The following is a 20,152-nucleotide window of genomic DNA, read 5'->3' as shown; positions in this document are numbered from 1 at the left end:
AACGTTGGTAAAAAATTGAAACCGTCAGTCTGTACGTTGTATTTATTTGGTCCATCACTTGTGCATATTCGAAAGTGTCCCTGGCATTTTATATGGGTATTTCGTTACGAATTCATTCTAGTTTGTTAGCTAACCATAGGGCTAGATTGTAGCAACGAAAACTCATTGATTTGTTGGCCTCATTCGGTTATTGGATTTATGTGATTCAACCTGTCGATGCATGAGTAGTAAACGTGACCAGCGTAGTTTCAGCTGACTGTATACCTCAACGTCATTTATTTTGGTTTTATTTCTCTAAATAATTTGGATTTTTACTTCTTGATAATGCAGTCCTGCTCTTGTTCGAACCCTCTCCTTTGAATTTGTTTGGACTTGGTATTCTTTTTTGTATCCAGTCAGATTTACTCATCGATACCACCACAGAACCCTTATCTGCTTTAAGTAGTGATATGCTATCATATTTCCGTAGCTTTCGCAAGGAATGACAATTATTTTCCTTACGAAAGCTACGGAAATATGATAGCATATCACTACTTAAAGCAGATAAGGGTTCTGTGGTGGTATCGATGAATAAATCTGACTTTATACAAAAAAGAATACCAAGTCCAAAAAAATTCAAAGAAGAGGGTTCGAACAAGAGCAGGACTGCATTATCAAGAAGTAAAACAACCCAGATTATTTGGAGAAATAAAACCAAAATAAATGATGTTGTGGAATGACAATTTAGACGCCCCACAATCATAGTATTTCTCGACCTTAAGGCGGCATTCGACTCTGTTGATCGTGAGGTTCTATGGCCGTGTTTGTCACTGAAAGGAGTACCAAAGAAGTACATTAACCTCATAAAGGCTCTCTACTCGAACACAACTGGTCGAGTGAGAGCTTATGACGAACTGTCATCAGAATTGATTACCTCAAGTGGTGTTCGTCAGGTCTGTCCACTCTCTCCATTCTTGTTCAACTTTGTGGTCGACGTACTTTTAGAGATAACACTCTCCTCATCTAAATTTCCAGGGGCTGAACTTCTACCGGGAGGTTCACTTGTTGACTTGGAATATGCCGATGAAATAGTCCTATTTGGTGACGACGCTGACAAAATGCAGAGTCTTCTGACCACTCTAAGCAATAATGCAACCATGCTCGGCATGCGATTCTCCCCCCTCGAAATGCAAAATGTTGTTCCAGGATTGGGTTGCATCGACACCCGAACTAATGATAGGGAGTGAAGTAGTTGAGTATGTCGACCGCTTTACTTTTCTTCAGTTATTGTGGTCTGGCGTGTGACGAAATCTCAGCACGGATACAGAAGGCTCGACTGGCTTTTACCAACTTGCGTCATTTATGATGTAGGCGAGATATCCGTCTATCAACCAAAGGACGTGTTACTGCGCAGCAGTTCGTTCAGTCCTACTTTGTGGCAGCGAAACATGCCGGTAAGAGTAGAGGATATCCATAGGTTCCTAGTATTTGATCATAGGTGTCTCCGGAAAATTGCTCGTATATCCTGAAACCACCGAGTAAGTAATGCAGTTGTCAGGAAACGGATGCTAGATATGGATGACAAACCAATTGATAAAGTGGTGAAACTTCATCAGTTGAGATGGCTGGGACACGTATTACGTATGCCCAACGACCGACTGCCTCGATGTTCAGTGGTATAGGAGTAGGTTGGAAGAAAGCTAGGGGTGGCCAGACCAAAACATGGCACAAGTTCATGAAGTCACTGACAAGTGGACTGAGTCATGTTAGTAGGTGTAGACTACCTGGTTGGGGACCGCGAGACGATAGCAACCGATGGTTAGAGACCCTGAATGACATGGCTCAAAATCGTTTGCAATGGCACAAGTGCATCCACTCTTTGTGTTCTCCCAAATTTTAATCTTCTGAATTCTTCATATCCTTTTTTTTCTTTCCAAATTTGTTTCGCTGGATTATATTCCTTGAATAACATCTCCAAACCCTAATCTTTCCGATTACTGCTTATACTCTTAATACCTCTACCACTACGGGATTTGAATGGACAACTGCATCTCTGTGCTAATGTAGTATGGCAACTCGAACTGATGTACGTACGTACGAAGTTCTACGTTGTTACTGACTAAATGACAATTATCTTTCCACATGATTTTGGATTAAACGACTAGCTTATTGTTGGTACGAGTGTACTATAACTCATAATCATGAAAAGAAAATATATCAAATTATAAACGTTAGCACTCTATTCAAAAGTTTTAGGTCTTATGGATTTCTCGTTGATTGATCACTTGTCTTATTCATTGAATGAAAATTAAAACATCTTGTCTGTATCAAAATAAATGAATATTAAACTGTCCCAACAATATTGCATCCACGTATACTCACCTAGTTAGAGGACTGGAGTTTCGAGCGACATTATTTCTGTGACCAGTTTATTCCACATGCTAAAGAAGCTCAATGATGCACTGTAGCCTATTGGACTCACTTGATTTCTAAAGGCAAAATCTGATGTCCCAATAAACCGATTATTAACTCAGAATTAGTTACAGTAATTTTAGTCTCAAAATTCGATGCTTATAGCGTTTCATTTATCTGGTAACTTCGATCCAAATAGGTTTTCTTTACAAACTTGCATATGAGCATTTCTATATATCACCACACATTACGAACAAATTAAACGCACTATCGAGTACGTGATTTCTATAAATACATTGAAGAATTCAGTATCACAATTCACTTAATTTATTTTCTGACTTGTCAAACGATTCACACTGAAATGCGTTTCTTTGTGACAACTAATAAACTCAACTAGCACGACATTTCTAGTGAATACAAAGTATGGATATGAATCTTTCATGTTTTTCGTCAAATTAAGCCATATTCTAATTGTCCGCTAAAACAGATGAGTCTTTAACATAGATTATGGTTGCACGTCCGTAGATAAACTAGACAACTTAATTCCCATCAGAAAGTGGAGTGAATGGAATTCCAATGTGGTATACTACTTCACATACAGAACAATATAAGATCAAGTAACGTGACCAATGTGGTGACATGATTTCCAAACATGCAGATATTCGCAGGACGGGTAAGATTACAGTAAACCGAAAGTCCGGATGCTTTCTAGCTTATTTCTCTTGTTTGAAATTTAGGTAGGTAGTACAGTCCAGTGTACTATTTACTCGGTTTGACAATAAGCTGGAGTGTGCCATGCCTTCAAAGCTCAGTTTTAGTGTTATAACCAAGCTGTTAGATCAGTAGACAACTAGAACTAAATTACAGACATGAAGTATCCTTTCTTTAGTGACTAAGTAATAGGCACCACAAACTGTGTATATACATAAGATTTATTTCATTTAAAGCACGTTTATGGTCTGCAACTTGTTTGGGGTGATGATGTACAAATCTAATTGGATAAAATTTAACTTAGTAAACTTGACATTGGAAAATTAAGAGCAAATGTAAGTGGATACAGTAACGCAGGTGAACCTGGGTAAATAAAATGGAGAAAGATGATGAAATGAATTTAAGACTGTAGAACGATATATTTTAAACACAAAAAATAATCCAATGCAAAATGCTCTAAGCATCTCGCTTCGTGAGTTTTGCAATAGGTTTCCGACTAACTCGGGTTTGTCTTCTGTGGCTTCACTACACATGATCACATTTTGTGCTTCCTTTAAATTCAGATTTCTTTTCGTAGTCAAACGTACTTACAGAACAATGGATTTTAGTCAAGTGGTGTCAGACGTATATCGATGGTTCTAATTCCAAGGTTTTTCGCATCGTGCACGATCACTTCTTTTCAAGGGACCCGAAAAAACGCTGAGCAACGGGTGGGCTTAACGACTTAGAAGTGTGGCCACAAAACCCAAGGGATGATTATTTGAGGCCGGTCCTACATGGCTTTTTCAAACTCCGCTTGTTAGCCTCATGCTTTTCAGAACTTATTGCTAACGACAAATATCTGCAGGCTGTTTTTGGGGACGTCATCGCTGCAGATGCTGATTGTCTAAAAGAAACGCCATACTGGCGCTACAAACCTGTACGTCCGACTTCGCCCTCAGACCTTGAGTTTGCTGCTTTCAGCCTTACCGCTCTCCAAGCGACGTGCTTCGGAAGGTGGGACCTGTAAATACGAACGTTTGCGTAGGTCATCACGATATGCGAGCTCGGCCACTATGTCAAGCTGAGATACGATTGGGTAGAACAATAAATAAATCTAAATAGAACTTGCAAGAACACTGTTGAAAACTTTTACTGGTACTAGCACTAACATTAGTGTGATGCCTGTGTAGTTCTTACACTTGCTCAAATCTCCTTTTCTTGGTGCCTTGATGAGGCCTTCTTCTTTCCGGTATATCGTCACTTGTTCTCCATTCCAAATATTCCTGAAAAGGATGTGAAGCACGTTTGCAGTTACTTCTGTATATTTAGCTAGTGTGTTGTGTGGTCCTGATGCTTTATCACTTTTGATTTGTCTGATGGCCATGCTGATCTGTTTGATCGTTCGTGCAGTGATATCAAAGGGAAGTCTGTATCAGCTACTTCGATGTCCGGTGGGTTCAGTGAGGCTGGTCTGTTCGAGAGTTCTTCAAAGTGTTTTGCCGACCTCCTCTACTGTTCTTGAATACCAGTGATTGTCTTGCCTTCGTTCTTGACTGGTCGCTCCAGTTTACTACATCCCCGTCTTTTGTGTATTTCTGCCTATCGTATCTAATGCTTCTCTCCACTCTCTTGTTTGCTTCTGAGTGTGTTCTGGCTTTCTCTGCTCTTAGTTGACTGTTGTTAATTCCTATCTTCTTACTTTTCCTTTGCTGTATCCTCCCTAGGGTTTCGATAACGATCCATTCCTTATGACGGTGGTGCCTGTTGCCCAGAACCTTCCGGTACGTTGTTTGGCTTTTTTATCCCTTTCCAGCTGTTCTTCATAGTAGTTTCCTCTTCTTTATGGTTTTATTGCGCTCAGAACTTGTTCCTGAGTTTGTATCTCGAACAAAGGTTGTATTAGACCTTTGTGATGCTGTCTCCACAGTTGTCTAGTGGTTCTTTACCTTCAGTTCCATCTTGACAACCACCAGGTGGTGATCTGAAGACATCAGCTCTCCTCTCTGTCGTCGCATCCTCCATCGTTCTGGACTTTTTATTGATGCAAATATAATTGATTTGGTCCATTGTAGTATTATCCGGTGAGACCCATTTAGCTTTGTGTACGCGTTTGTGGTATAATGTAGTACCTCCTATAGTCGTTTTGTTGAAGGCATATAAATTTGCAAATCTTTCACCATTTTCGTTTTCTAAGTCCATGTCTTCCCATGACATCTTCATAGTCAGTGTTGCCCATTGCAACTTCGGTGTTTAAGTCTCCTATCAGTATTTCCAGGTGCATACCGTCTTCATTTGGACAACATCAGTATAACTTTATGTATGCAAAGTATTTTATTTGTGGTGATCAAAGTGTAACAACACATCTACTGAAGCCAATTTTTTATGTCCAGCTTGGGTCAAATAGGTTCCGCATACTCCGTGCACCATCCAGTTGTTTCTTCTCATTTCTGCAGCTACTTAACTGGCCCTCGTGGTCGCCCACGTTGTCTGGACAATCCATGTATGTGTGTTAATTGATCTGGTTGTTAGAAGGATCATCGACCTCGTGACTACCGAAGTCTTGGCTCCCACTACCATGTGTCATAATTCTTCTAAATGAAGACCCTTCAATTGCCCGGGCAGTTTACATGATTTTTCCGACTAGTGTTTTTAGCAGTTTTTACTACGGGATGGTGTTGGTGATCCCACGCCGAACGGTACTCCTTTCTTCTGGCTTTGAACTGGCAGTAACCCTAGGAGAGTTCCAATTAGTCAAAACTCCTTGGTACGTAATCAATACATGACTGCCATCTCTACTACGATTTAATTGATCAGGTTCAAATTAAATTGAACTGTTGCACTAAAAGTTTCAACCTAGACTAATTTAACGACCAGAAGAAAGCTCACATACACCTATGAGGCAGCTTCATATTCTTTGAACTTGCACACTAGGATTAGTTGCTAATCACTTAAAAATATGGTTGAAATCGTAGTTGATGAGTGTGACTTCGAAGATTACCAGTAACTGAATTCCCTTTCGCCGTCTTATGGAACCACAGAATCTTAACGGACCCCAGTCGCCTTTTCGTTTCACAGACTCATCGAGTTCCTCTTGACAACCTTCATTTCCTGCCTAGCCGATGGATACCAGTCATAATCATGCTGTTAACACACCAATATACAGGCGCAAACTAGTGCTCATAACGTAAGATGGATACGTCCAAGTTCGCATTGCCAACGCAACATCGCATAAACGGATACCACATACTGGCAGTTCCATTTTTGATAGAAAATTACGACACAAATTCATTATAGTTCATGCTTTTCCAACACCCACTTCCCTTATTTTGTACTCTTTTTATTGCACTAAGCGTCTATCCACCACCAAAAAACTCAAACCCAAACCGAATCCTATAGTGAGATTCTATTTCATACCATACCTGTTTGCGCGATGATGTGACTGAATAGCTTGTTACAGACAAACTAGGTATCAGTTGAATTGATTAACCTTAATGTAGTTTCACACAGCTGGTCTGATAACCTTTCCAAAATACACGACTCACAAATGAAGAACAGAGACCTTATAATTAGAGCACTCAGTATTCGATGACTGGGTTGTCCATTCGAACCCCGCGTCATCTACTTTCGCATGGACAGCTTAGTAGTATCACTACGCCTTACAAAACTCGTACCTTAGAGAGATTAGGTGTCTTCCTTTACCCTGGTAACTTATTTCTTTACATCACATATTTCAACTCTCAACTGATTTCGTTATGTTTGGAAATACATTTGTCAAAACGGAGTAACATGCTGCACAAACTAACCAATAGCTCTTCAGAATCTGTTGCAGCGGCATAGATACTCCACAGTTTACGTCCTAATTAATTTTGGAATCATATTCTCGGTGTCAAATTCTTTCCACAATCATTGCAACCACTATTATTTAGATTCCTTGGCCACTTGTCTTAACAATCCAATTTCGTCGTACCAGTCCGCTTAAGTAACTGGTTAACGTGCATTAATGGCAGGCACTGTTGTTTGTAAATGACTGACTCAATCTCACTAATAAATGAATAGTTGACAGATATATTTCTACAATAGCATTCAAAAAAGTACAGTGTATCTACATACTGAGACTTTTTAATCCACAAAAAAATTATTCATCGGATTTAGGCTTCGTAGTACGACATTTATGATTTCTGTTGAAATCTACGGTTGTTCTATCTTCCTACTTTAGATGAACATCACTGGTTACTTTAAAACTAATAAACTAAAATATCAGTATACAACATTTTATTGTATGTAACCTGAATATAACTAATGTGAGATACTAATTAGCTTCAGTGTGATATGTTCCTGAGATTTTATATGATCGACGCCTTAAATTTACGTAGCACTGAACTTAAACACAGTAAGACTTTATGACTTTGAAAGAAACTGATTGAGAATTTTGTGGGTGACAAAAATGCTATTTAAAAAGCCTTATTTCTTCCATATACCAGTTAAAATAAGAAAAAATACCCAGATCCACCGCAGGTAAATATGACACCCTCTACTAAAAACAAAAATCAAGAGTCCGTTTCAGGTTCATTCGAAGGTACGAAGTGATAATAAAATCCATGAGTAAGATCAACCATCAAATCTGGAGTGCATTCAGGTAGCTCCCCAATCAGTCGGCCAGGTGAGCCACCATATATACTAAATGGAGGTACAACTGTTTCTGGAGGAAGTACTGTATTGTCTCTTAATGAACAAGCATCCTTTAATACACAACGCCGTCCAATCACACAATTTTTACCAATGTGTACATAAGATCCAATTTGTGCTGCGTTGACAATAGAATCCTCTTCAATGAAAACATTGTCTCCTATATGAAGAGGGAAAAAAGCAACACCTTTACTAAATTTCTTAAACGGTGGACGAATAACAGCCTTTCGGCCAATTACACAGTGGCGTCCAATACGTATGTTGGCCAGATCACCTCTTATGATACAATCAGACATAATGATGGTTTTTCCATTTAATACAATGTTCTGACTTCCACATAGAACAGATTTTCGACTAACTTTGTTGCCACTAGCAGTTTCGATATACTGCGATTTTGAATAAAATACATCTGGTAGTTCCATTTACCTAAAAGTACAAAGGAAATCGAAATGATCAAAACTAATGTATATTACATGGAAATCTGTCAGTAATATGCAAACAATAATCACATAAACAGATATACTAGCTTCTGAATCTTAAACTTATTTTCAGACGTCAGTCAGATTAGCCGTATTTTAGTTAGGCTTGATTTTTCTGCTTAATATGAGAACGGTATAAACTTACGGACTAAGTGGATAAAGAATCCAACATTTTAGCGAAAGTTAGATACGTCCAGCGAAAACAAATTGTGCAGCACGGTGGTTAATATTAAACAAAAAGCACAATTTGAAACTTATCAGTTGCTAGAAAGCTGGCAAGCAGTGGAAACAAAATCCATCCAACACTAATCGATATACCAAATAATGAGTATGGGGTACTCTTTTGATCATATTAACCAACTTATGTTCTCAGATCTACTGCTTCAATGGGGCAGTTTCAATCAAGTAAAAGTGGCTCACAAGTGATATTTATTGGACGGCTGAATTTCAAGATTATTGAGTAGTCATAAAAATGTATGTATGTAAGGATTACATAACATCAGGAACATATCAGATACCAATGAGTGCTCCAACTGAAGTTCAAACTTACGGCAGCGAAAGTTAGGTTAAACACTAGTGACCACATTTTTTAGCAAGTAATCCAAGACGTAATTAGAATGACAATCAATATTGTTGCACAGGATTTTCTTCCATTACAATTACAGTGTTAGTTCTATTATTCACACAACAGGTAATACCAAGCTCTTTAAGGAGAATGAAAAATCCAATTGAGATAAGTTCCGTAGGGGCTGAGAGTTTTTAAGTGAAAACATGTCACAAGTACACGGAAATAAATATATTAAAAACGAGAAGAAACACATTCACTAAAATCTATTTCCCGAAATAGAATTACGAATATCAGTGCTTTTTAATGGAGTGGATGATATAACATAGAGTACCAACACTGCTGATCAGAAGCATTAAGCAAAGTGAACTGCACACAATTAATATACTGTTTGTTTAAGCAAACCTTACTTTGAAATTTCAAAGGAAAGTTTCCGTGAAGTGTCTTAGCAAGAAAACTTGGCACAATAGTAATGACTAACAAGTGGAAGCTAGTCTTGGTGTTCATGCACATATCTATCCTAGAAACCTCACGGAGGAGCTCCCCATCTAGATTGTATATATACAATCATATATGATTAGACGTACTGATACACTTGTCATTTGAAGAAAAGGGGAATAAGTACGGGTTTATTATTTTCTATCAACATTCATTAGTGGGGTTAACTCTTAGACCCGACTACAGTGCAGTATTTATGACACATAAGTGATGCAGCGCAAAACAACATACAACGCGCGTGAGATTGCGAGTCTATAGGCTGTAGGTCATTCATTCAGTCTTCAGTAATTAGTATGATGAACCCGTGGTAATCCTGACAGATTGGCTTCCAAAAAGTCTAGCTGCTTGAAATTATTCATACATGTGGCTGATACCACTTGTTTGGGTAAGGCATTCTAGTCACGACCACTCGATGAGAAAAACGGAAACTCACTTTAAGTTTATTAGATCGCAGTTTGTGAAACTTCGTGCTATGACTTCATGGATTGTTAGTGCTGAAAAGAGCGAACAGATAAGATATATTGACACCTAAATCATAATTAAAGATACGAAATGTCAGTATAAGGTCACCTCATGTCCTACGGTACGATAAGGGAAAAGGTTTAGGCGCTCATCGTAAGGGAGTTTAGAAAGACCCTTTACTAATTTTGCTTCTAAACGCTCACGTGAGTTAATATCTTTTACCAAACATGGGCTAGCTGCTTGAATACAGTTCTCTAAGTCTGGTCTTCCATAGGTGGGATATAAAATCCGAAATATTTCCTCGTCAAAGCTTTTGAATGCTCGGCGAAGTGACCATAATGCACGAAAATCATTGACAGAATCTGCGTTGCAATGCGTATTTGTTTTCAAGTCATGAATTGCCATTACTTCTAATTCGTTATGTTCTTGAACGCGTGGAAGAGATGTATCATCAACAGTATACTGGTAACTGTTTCCATGTCCGATGTACATGAACACTCTCTTCTTAGAATTAACTTCTAAGCCCAAACTCTAGCCCATCTAACTAGTTTGTCCAAGTCAGCTTGGAGATCAAAATGATCGGCCTGACTTCTTATTGTTCTCCAGAGTTTCACATCATCCGCAAACAATAATGTCGACGACTTAAGCAACAGCGGTCCCGGTATCTTACAAGGTTTGAGGTTTTCTCAGTCACATATAAAGATCCTATGGCTGGTATCTCGGATTATTGTGACTAGTATTTGGAGAAACACACGTAGTGTAGACTTCGCTAAAGCAGTTGGGGGAAGTCTCAGCTTTTATTTGATTTGACCAAACTAGTAAATCTTAATTTTCGTGTAACGCTAATGGGGGAATACCATCACTACAATTTGTTCACTGTTTAATATACGGAAACAATCGTTTCGAACAAGTACGGCTACGATATGCCGACTGTCTTTTCTAAGTAGTACAGGATTTAGCTATAGTCTTTTTGCATATATTCCGGATTTTTCGATATTCACACTTAAGTGGTGCGTTTCCTGTTGACAAGAATAAGTCACAGAAGTGTTTCCTTTGCTTCAACAGCTTCCGGGTTTCCTTATTAATCCATCGTGTGCAATGTAATAGCTTACGTGATAACCATGGGATAAACGGTGATGTTACGGACTCGATTGTGTCCTTAAACCTATCCCATTCGTCTTCGATCGATCCATCCACGTCGACCCACCAGTCAGTCAACATAGTACAATCCCTGATTGCCGGAATATTGGCTCGCCAGATATTAGAACAGGGTGGAGCATATACAAATTGTATACCGAGTGCTCCAAACTTGAAGTACAGTACAACGTGACCACTATTCACTAGTAGGGGAGGATGCTGAATGTCGATGACTTCCTCACAATGGTGTGTGAGGAAAAGGTCCAGCAATGACGGGTCATGTTCCAAGTCAATGTGTGTCGGTTATGCGATACATTGTGCAAGTGCACACTTAATAATGGTTGATAGAAGCTAGCAATCGAAACATTCACCCGGAGCTGTAAGCTCTATCCAGTTGATATGCAGTGCGTTGAAGTCTCCAAAAATGAAACAACATTCTGTCTTACTCCAAGAACAGATGTGTCTAAAGATAAAGTCATCAGCCAGACAAAACAGACTACTGTATATTCCCCCTATAGTCACTAACCCATTTATAGATTTAATCTTACAACATGCTACCTCACATGTACCACTAACATGCTCCTCCGACATGACTGGTTGTATACGGAAGTGGTCTCTAACGTATAATATTATGCCTCCTCCACTGCAACTTAAAAATCTATCAGTTCTAATACAGATGTAACTTGCAATGATGGGAGAACAGTGTATATTAACAGTAAGCCAAGTTTCTGTGACGACAATTATATCGGAACTTAATTCTTCCACCATCAAACTTACATCGGACGTTTTATTTCAAAGACTACGGGCGTTCTTGTAGAACACTTTTAAGGTGCTTTGGGAATCATTCGATCTACCCATATAGGTCGCGGAAGCAATGGTTTCCAAGACCTGATTACCCGGAAGCCCTTAATCGTAAGGTTCGTTTCGCCAATTAGCTTTTGAGTTCTTAACTCTTAAGAGCATTCTTCCACACGATTCATTCCTCAACAGGCCAGTCTGTTTGGATGCGAATATTTGAATCACGGGTTTTGTGTGTGCTATTCAATACTATATCTCTTTCCTCAAAATTCCCGAGTACCAACTTCAAGATCCTTCTCTGTCGGTCCTCGCCTCCAACCCGCTTACCAAGTCGGATTAATTTCTTGATATGTACCCAGATAACAAAAATTTTGGTTGTCCACATCTATAAGTACAATCAACCATTGTAATCAGAAAGTTTAGGACACAATATGAACACAAGTGTCAGTCAATGAGAAAGAAGGTACCACAAGACAAAGTTTACCAAGATTTCAAACCTTAACAGAAATACTTTAGTTAAAGTGAACCAAGAATGCTTTTTCTGCAAAAAGTACACAACAGTAAGGCTAATCACAACAAGTACAAAATAAGTGCATTTTTGGAAAACGCGCGTCCCATTTCAACGGCAATGAAATTTTGATATATGGACTTCCCAAAGTTATTCCTGTTCATATGGTAGAAGACTTATTCACAAAAGGGCAAGATTTTACTTGACGACTTCAGTTTGTTCTGTCTTACTCCAAGAACAGATGTGTCTAAAGATAAAGTCATCAGCCAGACAAAACAGACTACTGTATATTCCCCTATAGTCACTAACCCATTTATAGATTTAATCTTACAACATGCTACCTCACATGTACCACTAACATGCTCCTCCGACATGACTGGTTGTATACGGAAGTGGTCTCTAACGTATAATATTATGCCTCCTCCACTGCAACTTAAAAATCTATCAGTTCTAATACAGATGTAACTTGCAATGATGGGAGAACAGTGTATATTAACAGTAAGCCAAGTTTCTGTGACGACAATTATATCGGAACTTAATTCTTCCACCATCAAACTTACATCGGACGTTTTATTTCAAAGTCTACGGGCGTTCTTGTAGAACACTTTTAAGGTGCTTTGGGAATCATTCGATCTACCCATATAGGTCGCGGAAGCAATGGTTTCCAAGACCTGATTACCCGGAAGCCCTTAATCGTAAGGTTCGTTTCGCCAATTAGCTTTTGAGTTCTTAACTCTTAAGAGCATTCTTCCACACGATTCATTCCTCAACAGGCCAGTCTGTTTGGATGCGAATATTTGAATCACGGGTTTTGTGTGTGCTATTCAATACTATATCTCTTTCCTCAAAATTCCCGAGTACCAACTTCAAGATCCTTCTCTGTCGGTCCTCGCCTCCAACCCGCTTACCAAGTCGGATTAATTTCTTGATATGTACCCAGATAACAAAAATTTTGGTTGTCCACATCTATAAGTACAATCAACCATTGTAATCAGAAAGTTTAGGACACAATATGAACACAAGTGTCAGTCAATGAGAAAGAAGGTACCACAAGACAAAGTTTACCAAGATTTCAAACCTTAACAGAAATACTTTAGTTAAAGTGAACCAAGAATGCTTTTTCTGCAAAAAGTACACAACAGTAAGGCTAATCACAACAAGTACAAAATAAGTGCATTTTTGGAAAACGCGCGTCCCATTTCAACGGCAATGAAATTTTGATATATGGACTTCCCAAAGTTATTCCTGTTCATATGGTAGAAGACTTATTCACAAAAGGGCAAGATTTTACTTGACGACTTCAGTTTGTTCTGTCTTACTCCAAGAACAGATGTGTCTAAAGATAAAGTCATCAGCCAGACAAAACAGACTACTGTATATTCCCCCTATAGTCACTAACCCATTTATAGATTTAATCTTACAACATGCTACCTCACATGTACCACTAACATGCTCCTCCGACATGACTGGTTGTATACGGAAGTGGTCTCTAACGTATAATATTATGCCTCCTCCACTGCAACTTAAAAATCTATCAGTTCTAATACAGATGTAACTTGCAATGATGGGAGAACAGTGTATATTAACAGTAAGCCAAGTTTCTGTGACGACAATTATATCGGAACTTAATTCTTCCACCATCAAACTTACATCGGACGTTTTATTTCAAAGACTACGGGCGTTCTTGTAGAACACTTTTAAGGTGCTTTGGGAATCATTCGATCTACCCATATAGGTCGCGGAAGCAATGGTTTCCAAGACCTGATTACCCGGAAGCCCTTAATCGTAAGGTTCGTTTCGCCAATTAGCTTTTGAGTTCTTAACTCTTAAGAGCATTCTTCCACACGATTCATTCCTCAACAGGCCAGTCTGTTTGGATGCGAATATTTGAATCACGGGTTTTGTGTGTGCTATTCAATACTATATCTCTTTCCTCAAAATTCCCGAGTACCAACTTCAAGATCCTTCTCTGTCGGTCCTCGCCTCCAACCCGCTTACCAAGTCGGATTAATTTCTTGATATGTACCCAGATAACAAAAATTTTGGTTGTCCACATCTATAAGTACAATCAACCATTGTAATCAGAAAGTTTAGGACACAATATGAACACAAGTGTCAGTCAATGAGAAAGAAGGTACCACAAGACAAAGTTTACCAAGATTTCAAACCTTAACAGAAATACTTTAGTTAAAGTGAACCAAGAATGCTTTTTCTGCAAAAAGTACACAACAGTAAGGCTAATCACAACAAGTACAAAATAAGTGCATTTTTGGAAAACGCGCGTCCCATTTCAACGGCAATGAAATTTTGATATATGGACTTCCCAAAGTTATTCCTGTTCATATGGTAGAAGACTTATTCACAAAAGGGCAAGATTTTACTTGACGACTTCAGTTTGTTCTGTCTTACTCCAAGAACAGATGTGTCTAAAGATAAAGTCATCAGCCAGACAAAACAGACTACTGTATATTCCCCTATAGTCACTAACCCATTTATAGATTTAATCTTACAACATGCTACCTCACATGTACCACTAACATGCTCCTCCGACATGACTGGTTGTATACGGAAGTGGTCTCTAACGTATAATATTATGCCTCCTCCACTGCAACTTAAAAATCTATCAGTTCTAATACAGATGTAACTTGCAATGATGGGAGAACAGTGTATATTAACAGTAAGCCAAGTTTCTGTGACGACAATTATATCGGAACTTAATTCTTCCACCATCAAACTTACATCGGACGTTTTATTTCAAAGACTACGGGCGTTCTTGTAGAACACTTTTAAGGTGCTTTGGGAATCATTCGATCTACCCATATAGGTCGCGGAAGCAATGGTTTCCAAGACCTGATTACCCGGAAGCCCTTAATCGTAAGGTTCGTTTCGCCAATTAGCTTTTGAGTTCTTAACTCTTAAGAGCATTCTTCCACACGATTCATTCCTCAACAGGCCAGTCTGTTTGGATGCGAATATTTGAATCACGGGTTTTGTGTGTGCTATTCAATACTATATCTCTTTCCTCAAAATTCCCGAGTACCAACTTCAAGATCCTTCTCTGTCGGTCCTCGCCTCCAACCCGCTTACCAAGTCGGATTAATTTCTTGATATGTACCCAGATAACAAAAATTTTGGTTGTCCACATCTATAAGTACAATCAACCATTGTAATCAGAAAGTTTAGGACACAATATGAACACAAGTGTCAGTCAATGAGAAAGAAGGTACCACAAGACAAAGTTTACCAAGATTTCAAACCTTAACAGAAATACTTTAGTTAAAGTGAACCAAGAATGCTTTTTCTGCAAAAAGTACACAACAGTAAGGCTAATCACAACAAGTACAAAATAAGTGCATTTTTGGAAAACGCGCGTCCCATTTCAACGGCAATGAAATTTTGATATATGGACTTCCCAAAGTTATTCCTGTTCATATGGTAGAAGACTTATTCACAAAAGGGCAAGATTTTACTTGACGACTTCAGTTTGTTCTGTCTTACTCCAAGAACAGATGTGTCTAAAGATAAAGTCATCAGCCAGACAAAACAGACTACTGTATATTCCCCTATAGTCACTAACCCATTTATAGATTTAATCTTACAACATGCTACCTCACATGTACCACTAACATGCTCCTCCGACATGACTGGTTGTATACGGAAGTGGTCTCTAACGTATAATATTATGCCTCCTCCACTGCAACTTAAAAATCTATCAGTTCTAATACAGATGTAACTTGCAATGATGGGAGAACAGTGTATATTAACAGTAAGCCAAGTTTCTGTGACGACAATTATATCGGAACTTAATTCTTCCACCATCAAACTTACATCGGACGTTTTATTTCAAAGACTACGGGCGTTCTTGTAGAACACTTTTAAGGTGCTTTGGGAATCATTCGATCTACCCATATAGGTCGCGGAAGCAATGGTTTCCAAGACCTGATTACCCGGAAGCCCTTAATCGTAAGGTTCGTTTCGCCAATTAGCTTTTGAGTTCTTAACTCTTAAGAGCATTCTTCCACACGATTCATTCCTCAACAGGCCAGTCTGTTTGGATGCGAATATTTGAATCACGGGTTTTGTGTGTGCTATTCAATACTATATCTCTTTCCTCAAAATTCCCGAGTACCAACTTCAAGATCCTTCTCTGTCGGTCCTCGCCTCCAACCCGCTTACCAAGTCGGATTAATTTCTTGATATGTACCCAGATAACAAAAATTTTGGTTGTCCACATCTATAAGTACAATCAACCATTGTAATCAGAAAGTTTAGGACACAATATGAACACAAGTGTCAGTCAATGAGAAAGAAGGTACCACAAGACAAAGTTTACCAAGATTTCAAACCTTAACAGAAATACTTTAGTTAAAGTGAACCAAGAATGCTTTTTCTGCAAAAAGTACACAACAGTAAGGCTAATCACAACAAGTACAAAATAAGTGCATTTTTGGAAAACGCGCGTCCCATTTCAACGGCAATGAAATTTTGATATATGGACTTCCCAAAGTTATTCCTGTTCATATGGTAGAAGACTTATTCACAAAAGGGCAAGATTTTACTTGACGACTTCAGTTTGTTCTGTCTTACTCCAAGAACAGATGTGTCTAAAGATAAAGTCATCAGCCAGACAAAACAGACTACTGTATATTCCCCTATAGTCACTAACCCATTTATAGATTTAATCTTACAACATGCTACCTCACATGTACCACTAACATGCTCCTCCGACATGACTGGTTGTATACGGAAGTGGTCTCTAACGTATAATATTATGCCTCCTCCACTGCAACTTAAAAATCTATCAGTTCTAATACAGATGTAACTTGCAATGATGGGAGAACAGTGTATATTAACAGTAAGCCAAGTTTCTGTGACGACAATTATATCGGAACTTAATTCTTCCACCATCAAACTTACATCGGACGTTTTATTTCAAAGACTACGGGCGTTCTTGTAGAACACTTTTAAGGTGCTTTGGGAATCATTCGATCTACCCATATAGGTCGCGGAAGCAATGGTTTCCAAGACCTGATTACCCGGAAGCCCTTAATCGTAAGGTTCGTTTCGCCAATTAGCTTTTGAGTTCTTAACTCTTAAGAGCATTCTTCCACACGATTCATTCCTCAACAGGCCAGTCTGTTTGGATGCGAATATTTGAATCACGGGTTTTGTGTGTGCTATTCAATACTATATCTCTTTCCTCAAAATTCCCGAGTACCAACTTCAAGATCCTTCTCTGTCGGTCCTCGCCTCCAACCCGCTTACCAAGTCGGATTAATTTCTTGATATGTACCCAGATAACAAAAATTTTGGTTGTCCACATCTATAAGTACAATCAACCATTGTAATCAGAAAGTTTAGGACACAATATGAACACAAGTGTCAGTCAATGAGAAAGAAGGTACCACAAGACAAAGTTTACCAAGATTTCAAACCTTAACAGAAATACTTTAGTTAAAGTGAACCAAGAATGCTTTTTCTGCAAAAAGTACACAACAGTAAGGCTAATCACAACAAGTACAAAATAAGTGCATTTTTGGAAAACGCGCGTCCCATTTCAACGGCAATGAAATTTTGATATATGGACTTCCCAAAGTTATTCCTGTTCATATGGTAGAAGACTTATTCACAAAAGGGCAAGATTTTACTTGACGACTTCAGTTTGTTCTGTCTTACTCCAAGAACAGATGTGTCTAAAGATAAAGTCATCAGCCAGACAAAACAGACTACTGTATATTCCCCTATAGTCACTAACCCATTTATAGATTTAATCTTACAACATGCTACCTCACATGTACCACTAACATGCTCCTCCGACATGACTGGTTGTATACGGAAGTGGTCTCTAACGTATAATATTATGCCTCCTCCACTGCAACTTAAAAATCTATCAGTTCTAATACAGATGTAACTTGCAATGATGGGAGAACAGTGTATATTAACAGTAAGCCAAGTTTCTGTGACGACAATTATATCGGAACTTAATTCTTCCACCATCAAACTTACATCGGACGTTTTATTTCAAAGACTACGGGCGTTCTTGTAGAACACTTTTAAGGTGCTTTGGGAATCATTCGATCTACCCATATAGGTCGCGGAAGCAATGGTTTCCAAGACCTGATTACCCGGAAGCCCTTAATCGTAAGGTTCGTTTCGCCAATTAGCTTTTGAGTTCTTAACTCTTAAGAGCATTCTTCCACACGATTCATTCCTCAACAGGCCAGTCTGTTTGGATGCGAATATTTGAATCACGGGTTTTGTGTGTGCTATTCAATACTATATCTCTTTCCTCAAAATTCCCGAGTACCAACTTCAAGATCCTTCTCTGTCGGTCCTCGCCTCCAACCCGCTTACCAAGTCGGATTAATTTCTTGATATGTACCCAGATAACAAAAATTTTGGTTGTCCACATCTATAAGTACAATCAACCATTGTAATCAGAAAGTTTAGGACACAATATGAACACAAGTGTCAGTCAATGAGAAAGAAGGTACCACAAGACAAAGTTTACCAAGATTTCAAACCTTAACAGAAATACTTTAGTTAAAGTGAACCAAGAATGCTTTTTCTGCAAAAAGTACACAACAGTAAGGCTAATCACAACAAGTACAAAATAAGTGCATTTTTGGAAAACGCGCGTCCCATTTCAACGGCAATGAAATTTTGATATATGGACTTCCCAAAGTTATTCCTGTTCATATGGTAGAAGACTTATTCACAAAAGGGCAAGATTTTACTTGACGACTTCAGTTTGTTCTGTCTTACTCCAAGAACAGATGTGTCTAAAGATAAAGTCATCAGCCAGACAAAACAGACTACTGTATATTCCCCTATAGTCACTAACCCATTTATAGATTTAATCTTACAACATGCTACCTCACATGTACCACTAACATGCTCCTCCGACATGACTGGTTGTATACGGAAGTGGTCTCTAACGTATAATATTATGCCTCCTCCACTGCAACTTAAAAATCTATCAGTTCTAATACAGATGTAACTTGCAATGATGGGAGAACAGTGTATATTAACAGTAAGCCAAGTTTCTGTGACGACAATTATATCGGAACTTAATTCTTCCACCATCAAACTTACATCGGACGTTTTATTTCAAAGACTACGGGCGTTCTTGTAGAACACTTTTAAGGTGCTTTGGGAATCATTCGATCTACCCATATAGGTCGCGGAAGCAATGGTTTCCAAGACCTGATTACCCGGAAGCCCTTAATCGTAAGGTTCGTTTCGCCAATTAGCTTTTGAGTTCTTAACTCTTAAGAGCATTCTTCCACACGATTCATTCCTCAACAGGCCAGTCTGTTTGGATGCGAATATTTGAATCACGGGTTTTGTGTGTGCTATTCAATACTATATCTCTTTCCTCAAAATTCCCGAGTACCAACTTCAAGATCCTTCTCTGTCGGTCCTCGCCTCCAACCCGCTTACCAAGTCGGATTAATTTCTTGATATGTACCCAGATAACAAAAATTTTGGTTGTCCACATCTATAAGTACAATCAACCATTGTAATCAGAAAGTTTAGGACACAATATGAACACAAGTGTCAGTCAATGAGAAAGAAGGTACCACAAGACAAAGTTTACCAAGATTTCAAACCTTAACAGAAATACTTTAGTTAAAGTGAACCAAGAATGCTTTTTCTGCAAAAAGTACACAACAGTAAGGCTAATCACAACAAGTACAAAATAAGTGCATTTTTGGAAAACGCGCGTCCCATTTCAACGGCAATGAAATTTTGATATATGGACTTCCCAAAGTTATTCCTGTTCATATGGTAGAAGACTTATTCACAAAAGGGCAAGATTTTACTTGACGACTTCAGTTTGTTCTGTCTTACTCCAAGAACAGATGTGTCTAAAGATAAAGTCATCAGCCAGACAAAACAGACTACTGTATATTCCCCTATAGTCACTAACCC

General features: G+C 38.6%; 1 protein-coding gene across 1 annotated transcript; it reads right to left on the bottom strand.

The window, feature by feature from the left end:
• Positions 1-1,030: 1,030 nt before the first annotated feature.
• DCTN5 (Dynactin subunit 5) lies at positions 1,031-9,543 on the bottom strand. The gene is made up of 2 exons (XM_012946458.3): positions 9,402-9,543; positions 1,031-8,196 (listed from the first exon to the last, which is right to left on the bottom strand). The coding sequence occupies exon 2, from the start codon at positions 8,190-8,192 to the stop codon at positions 7,632-7,634; it is 561 nt and encodes a 186-aa protein (XP_012801912.1). The 5' UTR covers positions 8,193-8,196; positions 9,402-9,543; the 3' UTR covers positions 1,031-7,631.
• Between the last annotated feature and the right edge of the window lie 10,609 nt (positions 9,544-20,152).

Source organism: Schistosoma haematobium, chromosome 1 (genome assembly GCF_000699445.3).
Source record: "Schistosoma haematobium chromosome 1, whole genome shotgun sequence".
Taxonomy (NCBI): domain Eukaryota; kingdom Metazoa; phylum Platyhelminthes; class Trematoda; order Strigeidida; family Schistosomatidae; genus Schistosoma; species Schistosoma haematobium.
This window is presented reverse-complemented; position numbering and strand designations above follow the sequence as displayed.